The 17,739-nt window shown below is 44.9% G+C and overlaps 2 protein-coding genes across 2 annotated transcripts in view; one reads left to right on the top strand and one right to left on the bottom strand.

The window, feature by feature from the left end:
* The window catches only part of LOC307209943 (uncharacterized protein), a 501,253-nt gene that overhangs the window by 345,409 nt on the left and 138,105 nt on the right, over positions 1–17,739 (top strand). The gene's annotated exons all lie outside the window — the stretch shown is intronic.
* LOC307209914 (E3 ubiquitin-protein ligase RNF213-like) overlaps positions 1–17,739 on the bottom strand; it is a 111,023-nt gene that overhangs the window by 16,243 nt on the left and 77,041 nt on the right. Inside the window, exons 40-51 of the mRNA XM_079965299.1 lie at positions 13,288–13,469; positions 10,802–10,922; positions 9,712–9,812; positions 7,857–8,039; positions 7,204–7,361; positions 7,008–7,116; positions 6,613–6,727; positions 4,418–4,634; positions 3,369–3,559; positions 2,718–2,840; positions 1,488–1,598; positions 1,034–1,276 (exon numbers count right to left, since the gene is read on the bottom strand). Coding sequence (XP_079821425.1) covers positions 1,034–1,276; positions 1,488–1,598; positions 2,718–2,840; positions 3,369–3,559; positions 4,418–4,634; positions 6,613–6,727; positions 7,008–7,116; positions 7,204–7,361; positions 7,857–8,039; positions 9,712–9,812; positions 10,802–10,922; positions 13,288–13,469 — 1,854 coding nt within the window. The remainder of the gene's footprint in view (positions 1–1,033; positions 1,277–1,487; positions 1,599–2,717; positions 2,841–3,368; positions 3,560–4,417; positions 4,635–6,612; positions 6,728–7,007; positions 7,117–7,203; positions 7,362–7,856; positions 8,040–9,711; positions 9,813–10,801; positions 10,923–13,287; positions 13,470–17,739) is intronic.

Raw genomic sequence — 17,739 nt, forward strand, 5'->3', positions numbered from 1 at the left:
TACGGTAATTTGCAAACTTAAATATAATGTGGAAATTAACAGTTAGGGAAACATTGTGAAAGTAGAATAAACTGCCACATGAATGCAATCTTAATGTTTTTATCAATGTGCTCCTTTAATTCTTTTAGCATCCTTTACTGTCGGCTTGTTTGCACTTTCTTTTGCCAATGTTTGTGTTCCTTTTTGTTCTCATTTGAACAAGCCTTCCTTTTTTAAAAAAAGGCAGCTTCTTGCCTCTTAATTGCTTATTTGCTCGTTATTCATGCTGATAACATTGGCAGTTTGACTCTGCGTGATGGGGTGAGCTCCTGTCCCAGCTCCTGCCAACCTAGCAGTTCGAAAGCATACCAATGTGAAAAGATAAATAGGTACTGTTGTGGCAGGAAGGTAAATGGTGTTTTCATGCATCCGGCACTCGTCATGCTGTTCCATGTGCCAGAAACAGTTTAGTCATGCTGGCCAAATGACCTGGAAAAGCTGTCTGCAGACAAATGCTAACCCCCTCGGCCTGAAAAGTGGAGATGAGCACTGCACCTCATAGTCGAATTTGACTGGACCTAACTGTCCAGGGGTCATTTACCTTTTTACCTTACCTTATAGTACCTTTTCTGATATGCAGTATATACTCCAGTTGAGCTTCTAACTCCCAATAATTTTGGAGTGAGTTAAAATCACTTTGCCTTTCAGCCTCTTTTTTTTAGCCAATCTCCTCATTTTGGTGAAATTTCCTCTTTTGAAATCAAATGTGACCGCGTTGGCTCATCTTAGCTATTGGCCATTTATATGCATGCTTAGTTTAATAGGCCTATGCTCAATCTCCCACAACACCTACATTTTGCATCAGGTCCAGGACGCCGCTCAAGATTCATGGCCAACTGTTCTAAGGCACATTAATTTAGGGTATCTAGAAATGTTACCTCATTGCATACCATCGGTTCCTCCAAAATAACACAATGGGAAATGCAAGTAAAGAAGTAATGAGTGCAGGAATTGATGGGAATTGCAAAGGAAAATGGAAGATTCACTTCTTTACCTGCATGGTATAAGGTGAGAATGCCAAATTCCTTAGAGGTTCAAGGATTCGATTCTGGCCAGACAGCAAGACAGCAGCAGTGTGAATTGCCATTTCAATCACTACCCTCTTGTGGCTGGAATCTTGGGGGCTCAGTGCCAGTGAGGGGGGTTGGTTATCCATCAGAGATTCTGCAAATCTCTCCAGCTCTGGAGAAGGAAGAACGTTGGAGCTCTGGATGAACTCCTTGATAAGATCACGTTTCTGAAATAAGAAGGAAATTACAGTATTTTACAAAAAGTAAGGTGAGATTTGACAACTAGACTCACTTCAATGGATTTTCAAATGAAAGTTGGGGAAAACAACAGCCTTTGCTCAGTTCTATAATTGATATCCTAAATCTTCCTCTCTCCTAAGGAAGCAGCACTTGTGCACAAGGCAATATGCAAACTGGCACTAAGGCAAAGACATTTACCTTCTGCTTCGGATGAAGACTTGGCTCCTTGCATCCATACAGAGATGTGAACTCTCTGAAGACAGCCAAGAGAAAATGAACAGCCTGGGAAGACTTGGAGCCATTACTTTCCTGAAATCAGAAAGTGGAGAGGAGAAGAGGGCAAGAAAGAGAGATTACCAAGAGCAAAACTTACATCTTTAGCTAGCAGCAGTCATGGATATTACTGTTGGGCATTGCAGAAAACAAAAAAGTACCAGATCACAAATATTTTTAAAAGTGCATTGGTCCAAATATATCTATAGAATATATATGTGTGGCCAAAATGGAAACAAAAGGCACGCCTTTTGTAAAAGGTTTCCTAAAACTTCCAATTTGGTAGTCAATAAGGTCCTATCAGCTATAGTGAACATATTTCAGTTTGCCAAATTTCTCCATGTAGGTAGCCCCACCCCAATATGGAACACAATATATAAAAGCACACTATGAAATGGCATTGTGAAGAAAATCAGCCACTAATAATGATTTTATAGTAGTGTCAATGTTTCTAATATGACATGCAGTACACTGAAGCTCAGATCCTATTTGCAAGCTGTCAGGGAACTGCCATCAGGAGGGCAGGTGGTGGAAGGGCTCACGGAGGTTAGGAGAGACTCGGCAGCAGAGGAGGGAACCAGCAGGGGGAGAGAAGGAGCTCCAAGGGAAAGTGAGTTGGAGGGATGGCTCAGAGAGACTTCCAGCGAAAACAGTGGGGAAGTTTCAGGACCTCCTATAGGGACACCCACCCCTCGCCGTAAACTGTCGCGCCGAGAATCCCGAAGACGCGTTTCCATTAAGGAGCTTCTATGTTGGAAGCGCTTCCGCAAACGCCCACTGTCGGATTCTGCCAGTGATTGAGGGAGTCATGTTTAAGGGGCTCCGCTATAGACAGAGCTTTGATAACCAAGCCAAACTCTGAGGGACTAAGCTTTACGCACAAGCAGCTCATCATCCCATCACACTAGCCTTAACATTCCAGTCAATGCAATAAAGGTTTGCAATCTGATAAGCCCTGGGAGAGAGTATCAGAATACAGCTTGGGACAATTTAAAGGTAAGTACGAAAACCACTTTAATACAGCCCAGATCTAGAAGGAAGGAAGGAATGGAAAATCACCAGAAGCACATGAAATCCTAAATGCTACAAAATCAGAGACAGTCCTCTTTAGGTCAATATGGAAGAGCTGTTTTGGCCAGAATTAAATAGCTGTACCTTCAAGGCTGCTGCAATGCCAGCCGCCTGGCATTTTATCACTGCTTTTCCCAAAGCATCACGCACCACTTTATAGTTCTTGCCATGTACCAGGAAGTGATCAATCAGACTGGAGTGAGATTTCTGAGGCACAGAGCACAAAAAGTTAGTTGTTTAAAGCCTAAACAATGTATAGCATGTGATACAACTGAATATCAGACATGAAAACACTGTTGCTTAAAAAAAACAAAAGAGGGCATGAGGTTGGGGGAAGAAAGCCGAGAAGAGGGAAAGGGACTCTGCTGTTCTGTTATAGCAATGTGTAAAAACCATAACAAACCATAGATAAGAAATATGTAAACATCAAAGCAAATTGTATGAATATCATAACACTATGATAGGATCCATGGGTCATTCAGTATGAACTCTTTGGTACAAAGCAGGATACACTATACTTAAAAGCATCTCTGAAAGATGCCCTTGTCATACCTTGATTCCATTTAATCACTACCCTCTCTGGGCAAGTCATCACATTCTCAGCCTAAGCAAAACACATTCGTTTTAAAAAATAAATCCCCCTTAACATACACACCATTTGACCATTTCTACTTTATCCAAACTACTGCCCAAGAATTAATAAGATGGTAAGTGCTCAAGATAGAGCTGTACTACCTGTTGAATTATTTCTGCTGGAAATATCCAGTTAAACTCGGATTCATTAGAAAGTCTCTGTGTGAACTCCATCCCATGTTGTTTAGTAAGTGTGCGGATAAGGTAAACTCGGTACCAGTCATTTTGAATCTGATTGCAGAACTGCTTCACTTTTTGCAGGTAGTGTTGCTTCTCTGTTTCTTGACTACTAGCTGGAGAGAGAAAAGAAAAACAAAAATGCTTCCGAATTATGCTAAGCTATTAATACCCAACACGTTTCTGTGTGCTCTGGCTTCCATCACAGTGCTCCGTTGCGCCAGAAAGCCACTTCTGACATCAGGAGGGGGTGGTTTGCAGGCTCACGCCCACCTTCATCCACGTGGGGCTGGTTGCAGCCCCGTGCGATCTAGGGAATCCTCGGGCCGCGCCATTCCCTGGGCCAGCCAATCGGCTGGCTGCAGGGGCGGGGCTTGGGGTAATTTAAGGTCAGTGCGGCCCGAGAACGCCCCTTTCCTTCTTCTATTCAGCTGCAGTTGAAGATAGTCTGATAGGACCAATGCCTAAAGCCAATACCACTCTTACCTGTAATCAATAAAGTTGTGGCCATTTTTCGCCCATTAACCTTAAATTCTGGTGTCCTGTGTCTTTATTTCTATCTGACTGGGGGGGGGGGAATCGCCACCCAAGCGGTTTAGTCATGCTGGCTACATGATCCAGAAAGCTGTCTGCAGACAAACGGTGACTCCCTTTGCCTGAAAGCGGAGAAGAGCGCCGCACCCCATAGTCATCTTTGACTGGACTCAACCGTCCAGGGGTCCTTTACCTTGACCCAACACTTTCAGAAGCACTGAGAACAACAAAAATCATACAAAGCTTTGCATTCAAAAGAGAGCACAAATCTACTGGTAGGGAAAAGACAACTACAGAAGCACAGAACCAGCACTTCATTTTTCTGTTAAACATGGACACAAAGGATAAACCCATCCTGTAATTCATCTAGCGGCAGGAACTCTTTCATACACCAGTTATTTGGTACTTATTTTATTCCGGTTTAACAGAATCCCACTTGCCTGAAGTTTCATGAAGTTCAAAGAGCAGCTGTGCAGCCCTATCCATACACAGGCGGGTGTGGGCCACTCCCTGCAAGTACTCAATGGTGACTTTTTGAGAGGTTTCATGGCTGCTCCTGCTTTGCTTTATGTAGTTTGTTAGGAAGCGTCCATCTTCTCTCAGGCAGTTTGCCTTGCTTTTCTCTGAGGAGGCTCCCAATTTCTCACACATAGAATCCTGAAAAATGAAACATAATGTTTTCCAGTAATTGCTCACCATTGCTCACCATACCAATCTTTGTTAAATCTATTGAATGAAGCATTTCTTATTACTGCGTGCATTGACACTGCTAGAAAATAAAGTGCTCAGGGCTTTTCCACATTTCCCCTTGTCCCATGCCTAGAAAGTACAGGTCCAAACAGTTTTCTGTTTGTCCCATGCTTTGTAGGCACAAATCCGAGAGGTTCTGCCTTTGCCTTGCCATGGAAAACCAGCTCTTTGGTGCTAAATCTGAACAAACAGCAATCTGTAGAAAACCCAGTTGCTGTTGGTTCTGATTCAACGCTAAACTGTGGGTTTTCCCAGGGGGAAGTGGATAAGCCATTAGTGTTAAGTTGTGGGTGAACGCATCAGACGACACAGTAATTCTTCAAACAGCTCTTGTTTATTCACAGACCCAGAACAGAACTGAACTGAAGGGTTCAGCCAGCCTGCTTATATAGAGCTCCACTACAACACAACAGTAACAACTTTCTGTAACTATCCAATCATTGAATGTCTCTTTCAATTCCTTATTTGCATATGGAGACCTGAGTGAAAACTATCTACAGTATCCCCCCTGCTGGCCCAGGGTGAGAACTTCAGTACATAGCACTTAATATTGTAGGAAGAATCTTATGTGACCCTAGTCATCCACTTCAGAAAGCAAAACTTGCAGAGGCATCTGAAACCTTGGCTGGGAGGACATAATTATTTGATTTTGTCATGCCCATACTCTAAGGAATGGCTTCCCTTTCAGATGCTTTGCTTTTACCCTTCTTTATGTGGGATGTAAACACAGGAGCAGTCAATGACAACATTCCTAGAGTGTACATGTTAGAACATGGGGAGGGATGTCTGTCCAGCAAGCAGGTAAACTTCCTGGGGATGGACTTCCTCCGCATGTGACCAGAGGTGGGTGTGGCCTCACCTGTGCAGGTAAGGATAAAAGCACGGGGCAGGCAGCCATTCTCTCTCTTGCCTCTTGCCTCTCTCTCTGCCATTTTCCTTCGATGAGGAAACATCTAAGGATGCTCTCTTGGCTCCCAGCCAAGAGAGGAGATAAAGACTATCTTGCTACAAGATAGATTCTAAGTGTATGTAACCTTTTTAAGCCTGCCTACCTTCTGGGATCATATTGTGAACAGAACGTGAGTAAACTCTTTTATACTTTTATAAAGACTGTGTCATGTCTTGTATTTTAAGAGGGAACAAAGGGGAAATTACCAGAGTAATTATTATAGAGGTTCTAGCGAACCTGTGCAAGCGTTACCGTTGCGAACTTAAAGGGGAATGTCTATAAACTCTGCTAATATTTTGGGAACTTGTTGGTACAAGTTGGATAAGGATATAATTATCCAACCCCAGAACATTCCCACACTTTAAGCACCCCAGAACATTCCCACACTTTAAGCAGTATGGTTAATTAGGCAGGGAAGGTTTTCCTAATTGTTCTTTATTCAAGTTTCACTTAAGTGGGGGGAAAGGGCCACATGAGCTTTAAGTACTAAGAAGCATACCACATATTTCCAAATATTCCTCAAGCAGAACTCACTTGGTCACAATAAGGCACAGCAGCCTGTTCACTTGTTTTTCTTACTGTAGCTGCTTCTCATTTTTCCACAGAAGACAGTGGATCGTTGCAATTTATTTGACCAGATAGGCAAAAACATCTAGTCTAATCAGTTGCTCTCCTGTACATGTATACAGGCAGAGCTGACCTTATAGATGCCACATCTCTGTTTCTGAAAACCCACACAACCTGAGACTTTGGCAAAGCAAAAAGAAACTGAAAGTATACAGGGAGCACAACACAGGTCTTACAGAAACCTTCCTCAATCTGGAAACTTTCAGACAATGCCCTTTGTCCCTGACAATTGGGTCATGCTGGCTGAGGCTGATGGGAGTTCAAAACATCTGGAGGTACCTTGAAAAGTTATGGGGAAAATATACTTACCTCAAGGCAGCTGGCAAACAGCGTGTACAGTACTGTCTTGTCTTCTTTGTCTAGGTTGCATATTGATTCTGCTTCCGATAAATATTTTTGAACATGGACTTTCACATCATTGAAACTAGAAAAAGAGAAACCTCCCCTTATTAATGAACAAGGCACATGCTTCTCTATTCTAAAAATGAAAGGAGACCTCCACTATCAGAAGTATACATTCAGATGAAGTTGTACAACAGGGCTAAGGGGGAAAGCCTTCAGAGTTTCAGAAAAGCAATAGCTGAACTCATATGAGGACCACTAAGACATCAAGGAAATCAGAGCAGGTATCAGTGGGGAGAACACTGAAGGAGAAGCAGGGTATATAGCTCCCAACTTGCACGTCCCAGATAAAAGTCCCTTACCTGTATTTTAGAAGCAACTTTAGCACCACAGAACGGATTACAGGGGTTTTATCCACCACATCGTTAAAGGGGGATAGAGTTTTTGTGTACACACTGTAGTTATTTGAACCTAAAGAAATAATGAAACATGGTACAGAGACATGAAGAAGTCAATAAGTTCAGGGTAGGGCAAATTGCTGGGAGCACATGAACATACCTTTCAAAGGTGACTGGTGAACAAACAGGAGGTTCAGCAGCTCTTGGATCACAGCTTTTGCTGGGGGCTCATTGTCTTTGAAACACATAGTAGAAACCAGCTCTATGAAAAAACTGTTGCAACACTTGCGGAACCGGGTCATTTTTTTAATGGCAACACTGTGGTGGTGGAAGAGAATTGGGGAAAATTACTTATCTAGTCGACTGCAGAACTTGCATCACATAGTTTGTGGGCAATGGTAAAAAATGCAAGGCCAACAGAGTGTTATAAGCTGGACCTACAAATAAGGTCAAGTTTAGGGGTCAATCCAACTAGCCATGCCTTCTTGCAGGATACACCATTTCATTACACATTGCTATGTTTTGAAGGGTTGCTCCTTAAGGCATTTTTCTAAAGGTTTTATGTACTTCTACAAACCTTGGGGTTCCCCTGAACCTGTAAATTTCACCTTGTTGTGTGTGAATTATGCCATTTTAGCTACCCAAAGATCGTTCCCACTCCAACAAACATTGATAATAGAGGGAATGATTAAATCCTCAGAAATTAAGGGCCAGAAGCTGAAATTATCACCAGAACTACCAACTGCTGTGGGATATAAATGCAATCAATCCAATCAATCAATCAATCAATCAATCCAATCAATAAGGCATTACCGGATCTCCTCAGATACTTTGGGAGAATAGTCATCTGGTAGTTCAACTTTGCAAAATGGACAGCACATCTCTCCTGGTGCCAGCCGTTGTTTTATGCAATGATGACAATAAACATGATCACAAGGAAGGTGGACTGGCTCCCTAGGATCTTCCAAACAAATTGGACATGGCCTCAAACCATAACTGTGAATATAACACAAACATGTATGTGGGTTTAATGTATATTTAATTATAGCTCACTGCCCAGGTCAGCGACAAGGAAACAGGCTTAGGAGCTACATGAAATTCTTTGACTGTTCCATTGCTGTTCTTGAGTCATCATAAGTGCCTATATATTTTGCAGTTACTGGCATCCTACCCAAGATGCCTGCACACCAACTGCTCCTTTGACTATGAGTTGGCAGGTCTCAAGGCACACAAGAGGGATGGGTGCTGCTGCTGACATGTCTGAGGCAGTTACAGCAGGGTGGGAAGTAAGTAAGTGAGGAATGGGAGGTGTGCAGGAATACTACTAGGCAGAACCGGCTTACTGGGCAAAATAGCAAGATGTGTGTATGGGGTGTGTGTGATGTTAGTAGCCAAGGGGAAGAATGAGCCAAAAGGGTGGGTTGGTCCATGCAGTCTATACGGCATGTTCCAAAACATACAAACAATCATGGGGTTGTACTCTTAAATATATGGGACGCAGGTGGCGCTGTGGGTTAAAGCCTCAGCGCCTAGGGCTTGCCGATCGAAAGGTCGGCGGTTCGAATCCCTGCGGCGGGGTGCGCTCCCGCTGCTCGGTCCCAGCGCCTGCCAACCTAGCAGTTCGAAAGCACCTCCGGGTGCAAGTAGATAAATAGGGACCGCTTACCAGCGGGAAGGTAAACAGCGTTTCCGTGTGCGGCTCTGGCTCGCCAGAGCAGCGATGTCACGCTGGCCACGTGACCCGGAAGTGTCTCCGGACAGCGCTGGCCCCTGGCCTCTTAAGTGAGATGGGCGCACAACCCCAGAGTCTGTCAAGACTGGCCCGTACGGGCAGGGGTACCTTTACCTTTACCTTTTTACTCTTAAATATAAAATGTATGGTGTTCCATCTGTCTAAAGCTCCTCCCAGTGGCAGAGCTTCAAGCTCCGGAAGGGGGGTGGGGTGGAGAGAAGGCGGGGGCATGGCTGGCACGCGTCCCAGGGGAGTGGCGTGCATCCCGGGAGCGTGATGTGCTGCCTGTGGAGGCGTGGCGCCCAGCGCAGGGGGGGAGGAGCAGCCGCAGTGGCACGCCACCGGGATCGTGCCACTGGGGGCGGTGCACTCCCCCCGCACCCCTGTTCCTCCGCTAGTGGCTCCTCCTGCAGTCCCTGCCCTCTTGGCATCCATGCATGGGCACTGAAGCTGGGGGTGAGAGCAAAAGGCAAATGCCTCACGACATACCCAACACCTGTCTGTTGCTGTGGCTGAGCGATTAAGAAACTACTCCTGCTCTTTTACCACTTTTTTTTTTGCTAGGCATGCAAAAGGTGCGTGGGGCTATATTACCCCTTCTCCCCTGTACTCTGCCCTGTTTGGTGAGCCACTCCCTCACAGCAGATCTGTAAGCCCTGCACAGGGAGCTATGTGAGTACTGTGTTAAGAGGACTCTCATTTCTTCCGTTTGTGCACTATGTTCCAAGAGTGAGCATGAAGGGACTTGAACCACTGCTTGCAGGTATGCCTGAGAATTTGCACTAGTGAGGTCATTTGGGCTTGGTAGTGGCATTTCTCTCCCCTTCCTAATCATAATGAGTACAGGATTACATAGCCTGCCCCCAATTCCAGGATCCAAGGGGAACCGAAAAGGCACTCTCATAAAATGGAATGGGCTCATCCCAAAGGCATTACCTGCAAAACACTGAACTGGCATCCTCCTTGCACTGACATAGGATATCCATGACTGCATAGAATGTGTTATGGGTTTTAATGTCTAAACCCCCTTGAAAACACTAAAAAGAACAAAAGCAATAGTATCACATTCCAAAAGTGAAGTTTAAAAGTATAGGAACATACAGATAAAACTATCCTGTTCCACTCGGTTCTAAACACTTACCGTATTTTTCGTCCCATAGGACGCTCCGTCCCATAGGACGCACCTAGTTTTTTGGGGGGGAAATAAAGGAATTTTCCCCCTTTATTTCCCCCCAAAAGCAGGTCGGGGAAACCGAACCAGGTCGAGGAACAGCGGGATGGCGGCGCTGCGCCTCCCTGCTGTCCCCCGAGCTTGTGGGGCTGGCCGATGTCTGCCTGGCGCGAGGGGCGCTCTGCTTCAGGGCATCCCGCCCACCGGGCGGCAGGCTGCTATCCGCAGCGTGGGGAGCCCTGCGTGGAACTCCTGCAGGGCTTCTCACGCTGTGGATGTCTGTCCGGCATGCGGGGCGCTCTGCTTCAGGGTGCCCCGCGTGCCGGGCGGCAGCTATCCGCAGCGTGGGGAGCCCTGCGGGGACCTCACGCAGGGCTGCCTAGGCTGCGGATGTGTTCCTGAAGCACCGGGCGCTCTGCTTTCAGGGCGCCCGATGCTCCAGGAAGCAGGCTGCAGGGCTGCCGAAGCTGCGGATGTCTTCCTGAAGCCTGGAGAGCGAGAGGGGTTGGTGCGCACCGACTCCTCTCGCTCTCCAAGCTTCAGCAAAAGGCTGCATTTGCCCCATAGGACGCACCCAGATTTCCCCTTCATTTTTGGAGGGGGAAAAGTACGTCCTATAGGGCGAAAAATACGGTATCACCACAGTAACTACAATAACACTGCTCTGTTATGGTCTTTGTGTTGAATGCTTTTAATACTGGTTTAGATACAACAATTCTCATGTTTTATGTTATTTGCCTTCTTGAATTTTTGATGATGTTGATGCTCTGTGTTAAAAAAATAAAATAAAAGGATGTTGGTTACTTCCTTAGTACAATAAAGAGATGTTTTGCACCATGTGAGAATAGAGCTTACTTTTCCAAGGCGCGAGGTGAACTTTTTTACCAGGTTCTTCACCTCTGGAATCTGCATTTCTACTCCAAGGAGCACATGTTCCACGAAGAGGGACAGTGAGAAAATCCTATTCCATTGGCTCCTGTGTTGAGGAGGAAGTCCAGAATTAGACAACCTGCCAGCTCTTCAAAAGAATGTTTTGCGCAAAAATAGCAACTTGAGAAAACATGTGACCATTTTTGAGGAAGATGTAGCCTGGATAGAAATTGCAGGTGGATGAGGTGGAATTACAGTTCACCTACAATTCAATAGCAAATAAATTCTGCTACTGAAACAGGTGGAATCTACAGGTTGAGAGTGAGATTTATTGAGTAGAGAGGCAGGCCAATGTAATAATCATTCAGTATATCAGGAAAGGCTTTCTGGCAAAGGAGGCATAAAAACCAAATGAGGGACAGGAAATCAAAACATAAACTTGAATATTAATCAAGGTTGCTGGCAATCTCACATAGTTCTACCCATCAGAACTCCTTAAATAAGATCTTGTATCTAGAGTTTATAAGGAAAGAAAGCAAAAGGCTTTGGCCAGTCATCTTTCAAATTGTTGGTTTAATACTGGGAATTAATGGTCTATACAGTGGCACCTTGGTTTTCGAACAGCTTAGTTCTTGAACTACTTGGAACCTGAATAATTCAAACCCGGAAATGAATTTTCCAGTTTCCGAACTTTTTTTTTGAAGCCGAACATGCTCCGTTCTGAGCATAACTTCCATTTTGAGTGCCACACTTCCGTTTTCCGGCAAGTGAGCAGGCAGTCGCTGCCACAACAACCACCCACTCCTCTAGCAGTCCCGGCACTGAGTGAGGGAAGGCTGGGATGGGTGGCAAGCGAGCAGGTAAGGGATGTCGCTGCCGCCGCAGCCACCACCACCCAGCCTGCTCTTGCTTGTAGCAAGTAGAAGCGGGAGCAGGGCTGCTCCGATAGGCAGTGCGAAGCCTCCCTTCGCAGCTGAGAGATCCCACCCCTGCTCCTGCTTGCACATAAGTAGGAGTGGGATCGGGCAGCTCAGCTGGGGAGCGCCTGGCTGCCTTCAGGTAGTGCAAGGGCTCTCAGATGCAGCTTCCGGTCTGCCTCCACTTTCTCTGACCCCAGCAACTATTCACCCCCGCTGCCTTCAGGTGGTGCAGGGGCTCTGAGGCTGAGGTGGGGGCTCCTTTAAACTTCTCCCTTGAGGGGAGTACAGACATGAACCCCTCAATGGAAAGTGTGATGGAGCTTGCACCTCCCCAGCTGAGCAGCCCCGATCCAGCTCCTGCTCCTGTGCAAGCAGCAACTGGTTGGGGGCCCCTGCACTACTTGAAGGCAGCCAGGCTGAATAGTTGCTGGGGTCAGGGAAGGTGGAGGCAGCACGGAAGCTGCATCTGAGAGCCCCTGCACCACCTGAAGGCAGTCAGGTGCTCCCCAGCAAACCAACCAGAAATGAATCAAAATCACAAGAAAACATAAAACACTGACCCTGACCCTAATTCTAATCCCAACCCTAACCCTAACCCAGAAATGCTCTTGTTAGATAGTAAAATTCACATTAAATTGCTGTTTTAGGGGTTGTTTTTAAAAGTCTGGAACGGATTAATCCGTTTTGCATTACTTTCCATGAGAAAGCGCACCTTGGTTTTGGAATGCTTTGGTTTTGGAACAGACTTCTGGAACAGATTAAGTTTGAGAACCAAGGTACCACTGTACTTAGCTTAAGAGAAAACAAAGATCTCTTTCCAGTCACCTGTAACATATATATCATCTCATATTTAGCTAAAAAAACCAGAGTAGAAAGATGATACAGAATGCTGAATAAAATATTTCTCTGCATGTCCTGTCCTCTAACATTCCCAAACATCTTCCTGCCTCAGAAATCCACGTCGACTTAATTTAAGGTCCTCTAGTAAAATCCAAATAAACTCCTTTTTTTGCGGGGAGTTTATTTATTATTATTTATTAACTTTTTATGCCACCCTTCATCTGAAGATCTCAGGGTGGTTCACAGCATAAAAATACAGGATAAAAACATGAAATACATAGTAAAAACAAGAACATTCACATGTTGCTCATTCCAAGCAAGAAGATTGTGTTTGCAAGTACAGTCATACCTCAGGTTAAATACGCTTCGGGTTGAGTGCTTTCGGGTTGCGATCCGCAGCGACCCAGAAGTAACAGAACGCATTACTTCCAGGTTTCGCCACTCGCCCATGCACAGACGGTCAAAATGACATCACACACATGCGCCAAATCATAACCCGCGCAGGCACGGGTTACATTTGCTTCAGGATGCAAACGGGGATCCAGAACGGATCCCGTTCATATCCAGAGGTACCACTGTATACAGAACTACAGGGGATGGGGTGGCTGAGTCTGTTTGCCTCAACGCAGATGGCAGCCTGTCTTTGGTGATGGCACCTGAGTCCAACTCTCCAGTGCTTCCTCTACCTCCAGTTTGGTCCATGTGACCTACCTGAGTTCCTGGAGCAGCTGGTCACATCGGGTCCCATTGCTTTGAATGTAGTTTGCTGTACACACAAGTTCAATTGGCATTTGAAGCTTCTTCACCTGCTGCAGCCACGTTTGAGATCTGCAGTTCAACAGTTTTTCTTCCAACATCTCAGTGCAAGCAATTGCAGCAAGCACATCCAGAACCTAAGCAATCAGGCATGAACAGGGCTTTAATACAGACATGGACAATAAATAATAGTAACATTTATTTCATTTTAAAAAATCGGGTGTGAAAAATAAAGTTATGACTCTTCTTCTTTCATTAAGCAGAATAAATAATTCAACTGCCAATCTGGAAAATGTGAGAACCTGCTCTCAAGCCGAACTATGACTATCCACATTCCTAACTCAATAAGCAGATCATGACTCTTCTGTATTAGCCACAATGTTCATAGCTGACTTCCCTTCTGATTATGTCAATAGAAAAGGTGAAAAACATTTCCACTTAGTTTTCTGTTACGGGGTGTGTTTTTTGGGTTTTTGGCAAAACGGAACAGACACATTCCTTTAGTCTTTCTTTTTAAGATGTGCATTTTATTCTTCACTTGGTAAATTTACATTAAACTTTTTACACCTTGTTTAGTAAGTAATTTTCATTGGAATCCTACTTCATTTGTAAGCTTTCCCTATCATAGATCAATCTAATGTTGGTTTCTGCTCTCTTCACTGTGCAGCGAAGTGCTTGTCACGAGACAGGTGTTTACATTCCACAGTTTGTGCTGTTGGGTTTTCCCACGGGAAAGGAGACTGGATGTGACGTACACTGGTTTCCTGTTTTTCACTGTTCTCACAGTGTTTCTCTCCGTGCTTCAGAGGAGAGAGGATGCTTTCTCTGCTCCGGCAGAGGCAAGATGTTTTTCTGTAATCTACCAGCTTTGAAGTGTAAATAAAGTAATATAGAGTATGTGGCACGTACTCCTCATCATTCCGCTGTACCTTGGGACACTGCAAATTCAACATTCCTGGTTATCGGCCCAGAACAACGCAGTCAAAGTGACGGATGGACTTCGGAGTGCCGGCAAAGAATGCAAAGGAAAGCAGAGGGACGGATCGGACGATATCTCTGCGCGTCAGGATGATTGATGAGAGGTATGTTGCTCATGCTCCGGGCAGCCTGCCAGCTCCTATTTAATGGCTTTATGGCTGGACTTTGAACTTTTAGGGCCGTTTGCCGGGCACAGGCAAAGGCTCAAAGGAACAAGCTCTTATGCTGGGGGAAACCGAAAGTAACTTTTAAACGTGCTTTTGGAATAAAGCAGCTGCAGAAAACAGTGACGCAGCTTGATTTAAGGCAGCAGAGAGAAAGCACTTTTGAACTTGCCTTTGGAATGAGGCTTGAAGCAGCAGAGACGCAGCTTGTATAAAGCAGCTTGCTTTAATGCAGTAGAGATGATGCAGAAGGCTAATGCCAGAGTCATGATGGCTAGCTGCAGAAGGCTGGCTGATGCAAGTGGGGAATCTGATGCCAATCAGCCACATGCTCAGCTCAGAGTAGCCTGTGATACTGCCGTGATTCAGAATAAAGCAGGCCGCCAGGGTGATAGCTGCATGGGCAAGGGGGAGTCTTCACAGACGTCATCCCAGAGTGCAGTGGAACCACCAGATGGCGCCAAAGCTTTGAAGGCAGTGAAATGCTACTCGTGTGGACGTCTAGGCCATATGAAGAGGGAATGCAGATATCCCAGGGCCAAGACAGAGCAGCGCAGCGGAAGCTCATCGCGTGGAAAAGGCCAAAGCAAAGGCAAAGGTCCGGTGTCCAGGACAACGCAGCACAAGGCAATGGTCTCACACTTCACTCCAAAGGTTGCAAAGGTCCAGAAGACGTCTAGATCTTTCTTCGTTGTTGATTCGGCTGCAACGCACCACATGTGCAATGATAAGCGACTGTTTGTGTCTTTTACACCGCAGGAAGGTGCAATTCACCAGGTGGATGACCACACAATCCCCAGTAAAGGCTACGGAACTGTTGTTCTTCACAGTTTGGACTTATCGATACAGGATGTGCTTTACGTACCAGATGCCAAATATAATCTGCTCAGCGTTGGACAGCTGAATGAGCGGAAAATTGACGTTTTCTTTAAGAACAAAAGGTGCATCATCACAAAGAAAAATGATTATGTATTGCATGCTGAATATGTTGATCGTTTGTATGTTTTATATTATGATGATGTTGTGCAGGATGACACTTGTTGCATTGCAGGTTCTAACAAAAGTTTGCATGCAGGATGTATTCATGATTTTCACCGAAAATTTGGTCATTTGCATTTTGAGGCAGTATCTAAAATGCCTGCCTTGGTTGAAGGTATGACTATTAAACCCTGCAGGTACCACATGAAGTGCAAGGCATGCGCAGCAAACAAGGTGAAAATGGCTGCGAAAGGTAAGGTGTCTAGTAGGCAAGCTACAGAACCGTACCAAATTGTTCATGCTGATTTGGTTGGACCACTATCGCCCTCTTTGGGTGGAAATAAGTACTTCATGGTTCTCATTGATGCATTTTCCAGGTATATTTATGTGTACAATCTCAAGCAGAAATCAGAGGCTTTTCCAAGGTTCAAGGAATTCTGTGCTTGGTTGGAAAATGTGCATGGTAAGAAGATAAAAATTCTTTTCACTGATCGCGGGGGGGAATTCACTTCTCAGCAGTTTGAAACTTTTCTGTCTGAGAAAGGAATTCAACACGATTTGTCTAGTCCTCGCTCGCCATGGCAGAATGGACTTTGCGAGAGGGCAAATCAAACATTGCTTCAAGGGTTAAAAACCTTGCTACATGATGCCAATCTTCCAGAGAGTTATTGGGCCGAATCTCTCTCGTGTTTTGTTTACAGTTATAATCGCAGGTTATCTTCAGCGATTGGTTGTACCCCCTATGAGAAGATGTTTGGTAAAAAGCCATACATCAAACACATGAAAATTTTTGGTTCTGACATGTGGGTTCACTCACCACAAAGCTCCAAGTTAGACAAGCGTGGATTGCATGGTATCTTTCTAGGTTATCAGAAAGGTTCTTACAGAATAATGATGACTGACTCTAAGACAATTAAGCTCACAAGAAGTGTTGAGTACAATGCCAAGTGGGGGGAGAATGTGGGAATTTTCCAATGTTATCCTGAAGACAGTGATGAGACTGAGGATAGTCAAAAGCAGCCACAGCAACCCACACCCACTGATGAAGGTTCTGATTCTGAGTCTGAAACTGAATCGGGTGATTCAGAGGATTTCAAGAGTGCGAAAGCCTCTATGCGACCCTCTGAAAGCTCTGATCAAGAATTGGAGGAACCATTGTTCACAATAGGTCACTTTTCTCCCAAGAAGGAAGAGGAGACTGTTGAAGACCTAAGGCTAGTTCGCAGGTCACAAAGAGCCACAAAAGGCAAACCTCCAAAGAGATTTGCTGATGAGTTTGCCAAGATAGCAGTAACAGCTGTTAAAAGCTCCAAGAAGGTATTTGAACCTTCAAGTTTCCAAGAAATCCAGGATTTGGATTCAAAGGAAGCTGAGCCATGGTTAAATGCCATGAAGGCTGAGCTTGATTCCTTGGAAAGGAACAAAACATGGGAACTTGTTCCAGTAGTTCCAGGAATGAAACTGCTTGGAAGCAAATGGGTCTTCAAAGCGAAAACTGATCAAAATGGCAAGATAGTCAGACACAAAGCCAGATTGGTAGCCAGAGGTTTTGCACAGGTACCAGGTGAAGACTATCATGAGACCTACTCACCCACAGTGAGGTATGAGAGCATTAGGCTTATGCTCAAGCTAGCTGCAGAGGAGAATCTACACATTAGTCACCACGATGTAAATACAGCTTTTCTGTACGGATCTCTAGATGAATCACTTTATATGCTTCCACCTGATGGCGTACAGGTAAAACAGGGATTTGTTTGTGCTCTGAAGAAGTCCCTTTATGGTCTCAAACAAAGTGCACGGTGTTGGCACACAAAACTCACTGAGGTATTGTTTTCTCTAGGTTTTCAGCAAGGGAAAGCTGATCCATGTGTATTTGTCAAAGAGGAGGGGCAAAAGAAGCTGTATTGCTTGTTTTATGTTGATGATCTTTTATTCTTTTGGGATGATGTCACAATGTACAATAACGCCCTAGCTCAACTGAAAGAACACTTTGACATGAAAGATCTTGGTGAGGTAAACAACTACCTATCTCTTGAAATAGAGAGAGATCAAGATGGTAACATTCTAGTACACCAGTCACAGAAAATTGCTGATGTGTTAAGCAAACTAAACCTGATGGATGCTAACCCTGTAGACACACCGATGATAACAGGTGATCAGGTAGATGACACTGAAGAAGCATTTTCTGACACTACACTGTACAGAAGTGTGCTAGGCAAGCTAAACTTCATTGCCAGATGTTCAAGACCAGACATTGCTGTTAGCTGTAATTTGCTAAGCAGACAAG

Source organism: Podarcis cretensis, assembly GCF_951804945.1.
Source record: "Podarcis cretensis genome assembly, chromosome: 2".
Taxonomy (NCBI): Eukaryota; Metazoa; Chordata; class Lepidosauria; order Squamata; family Lacertidae; genus Podarcis; species Podarcis cretensis.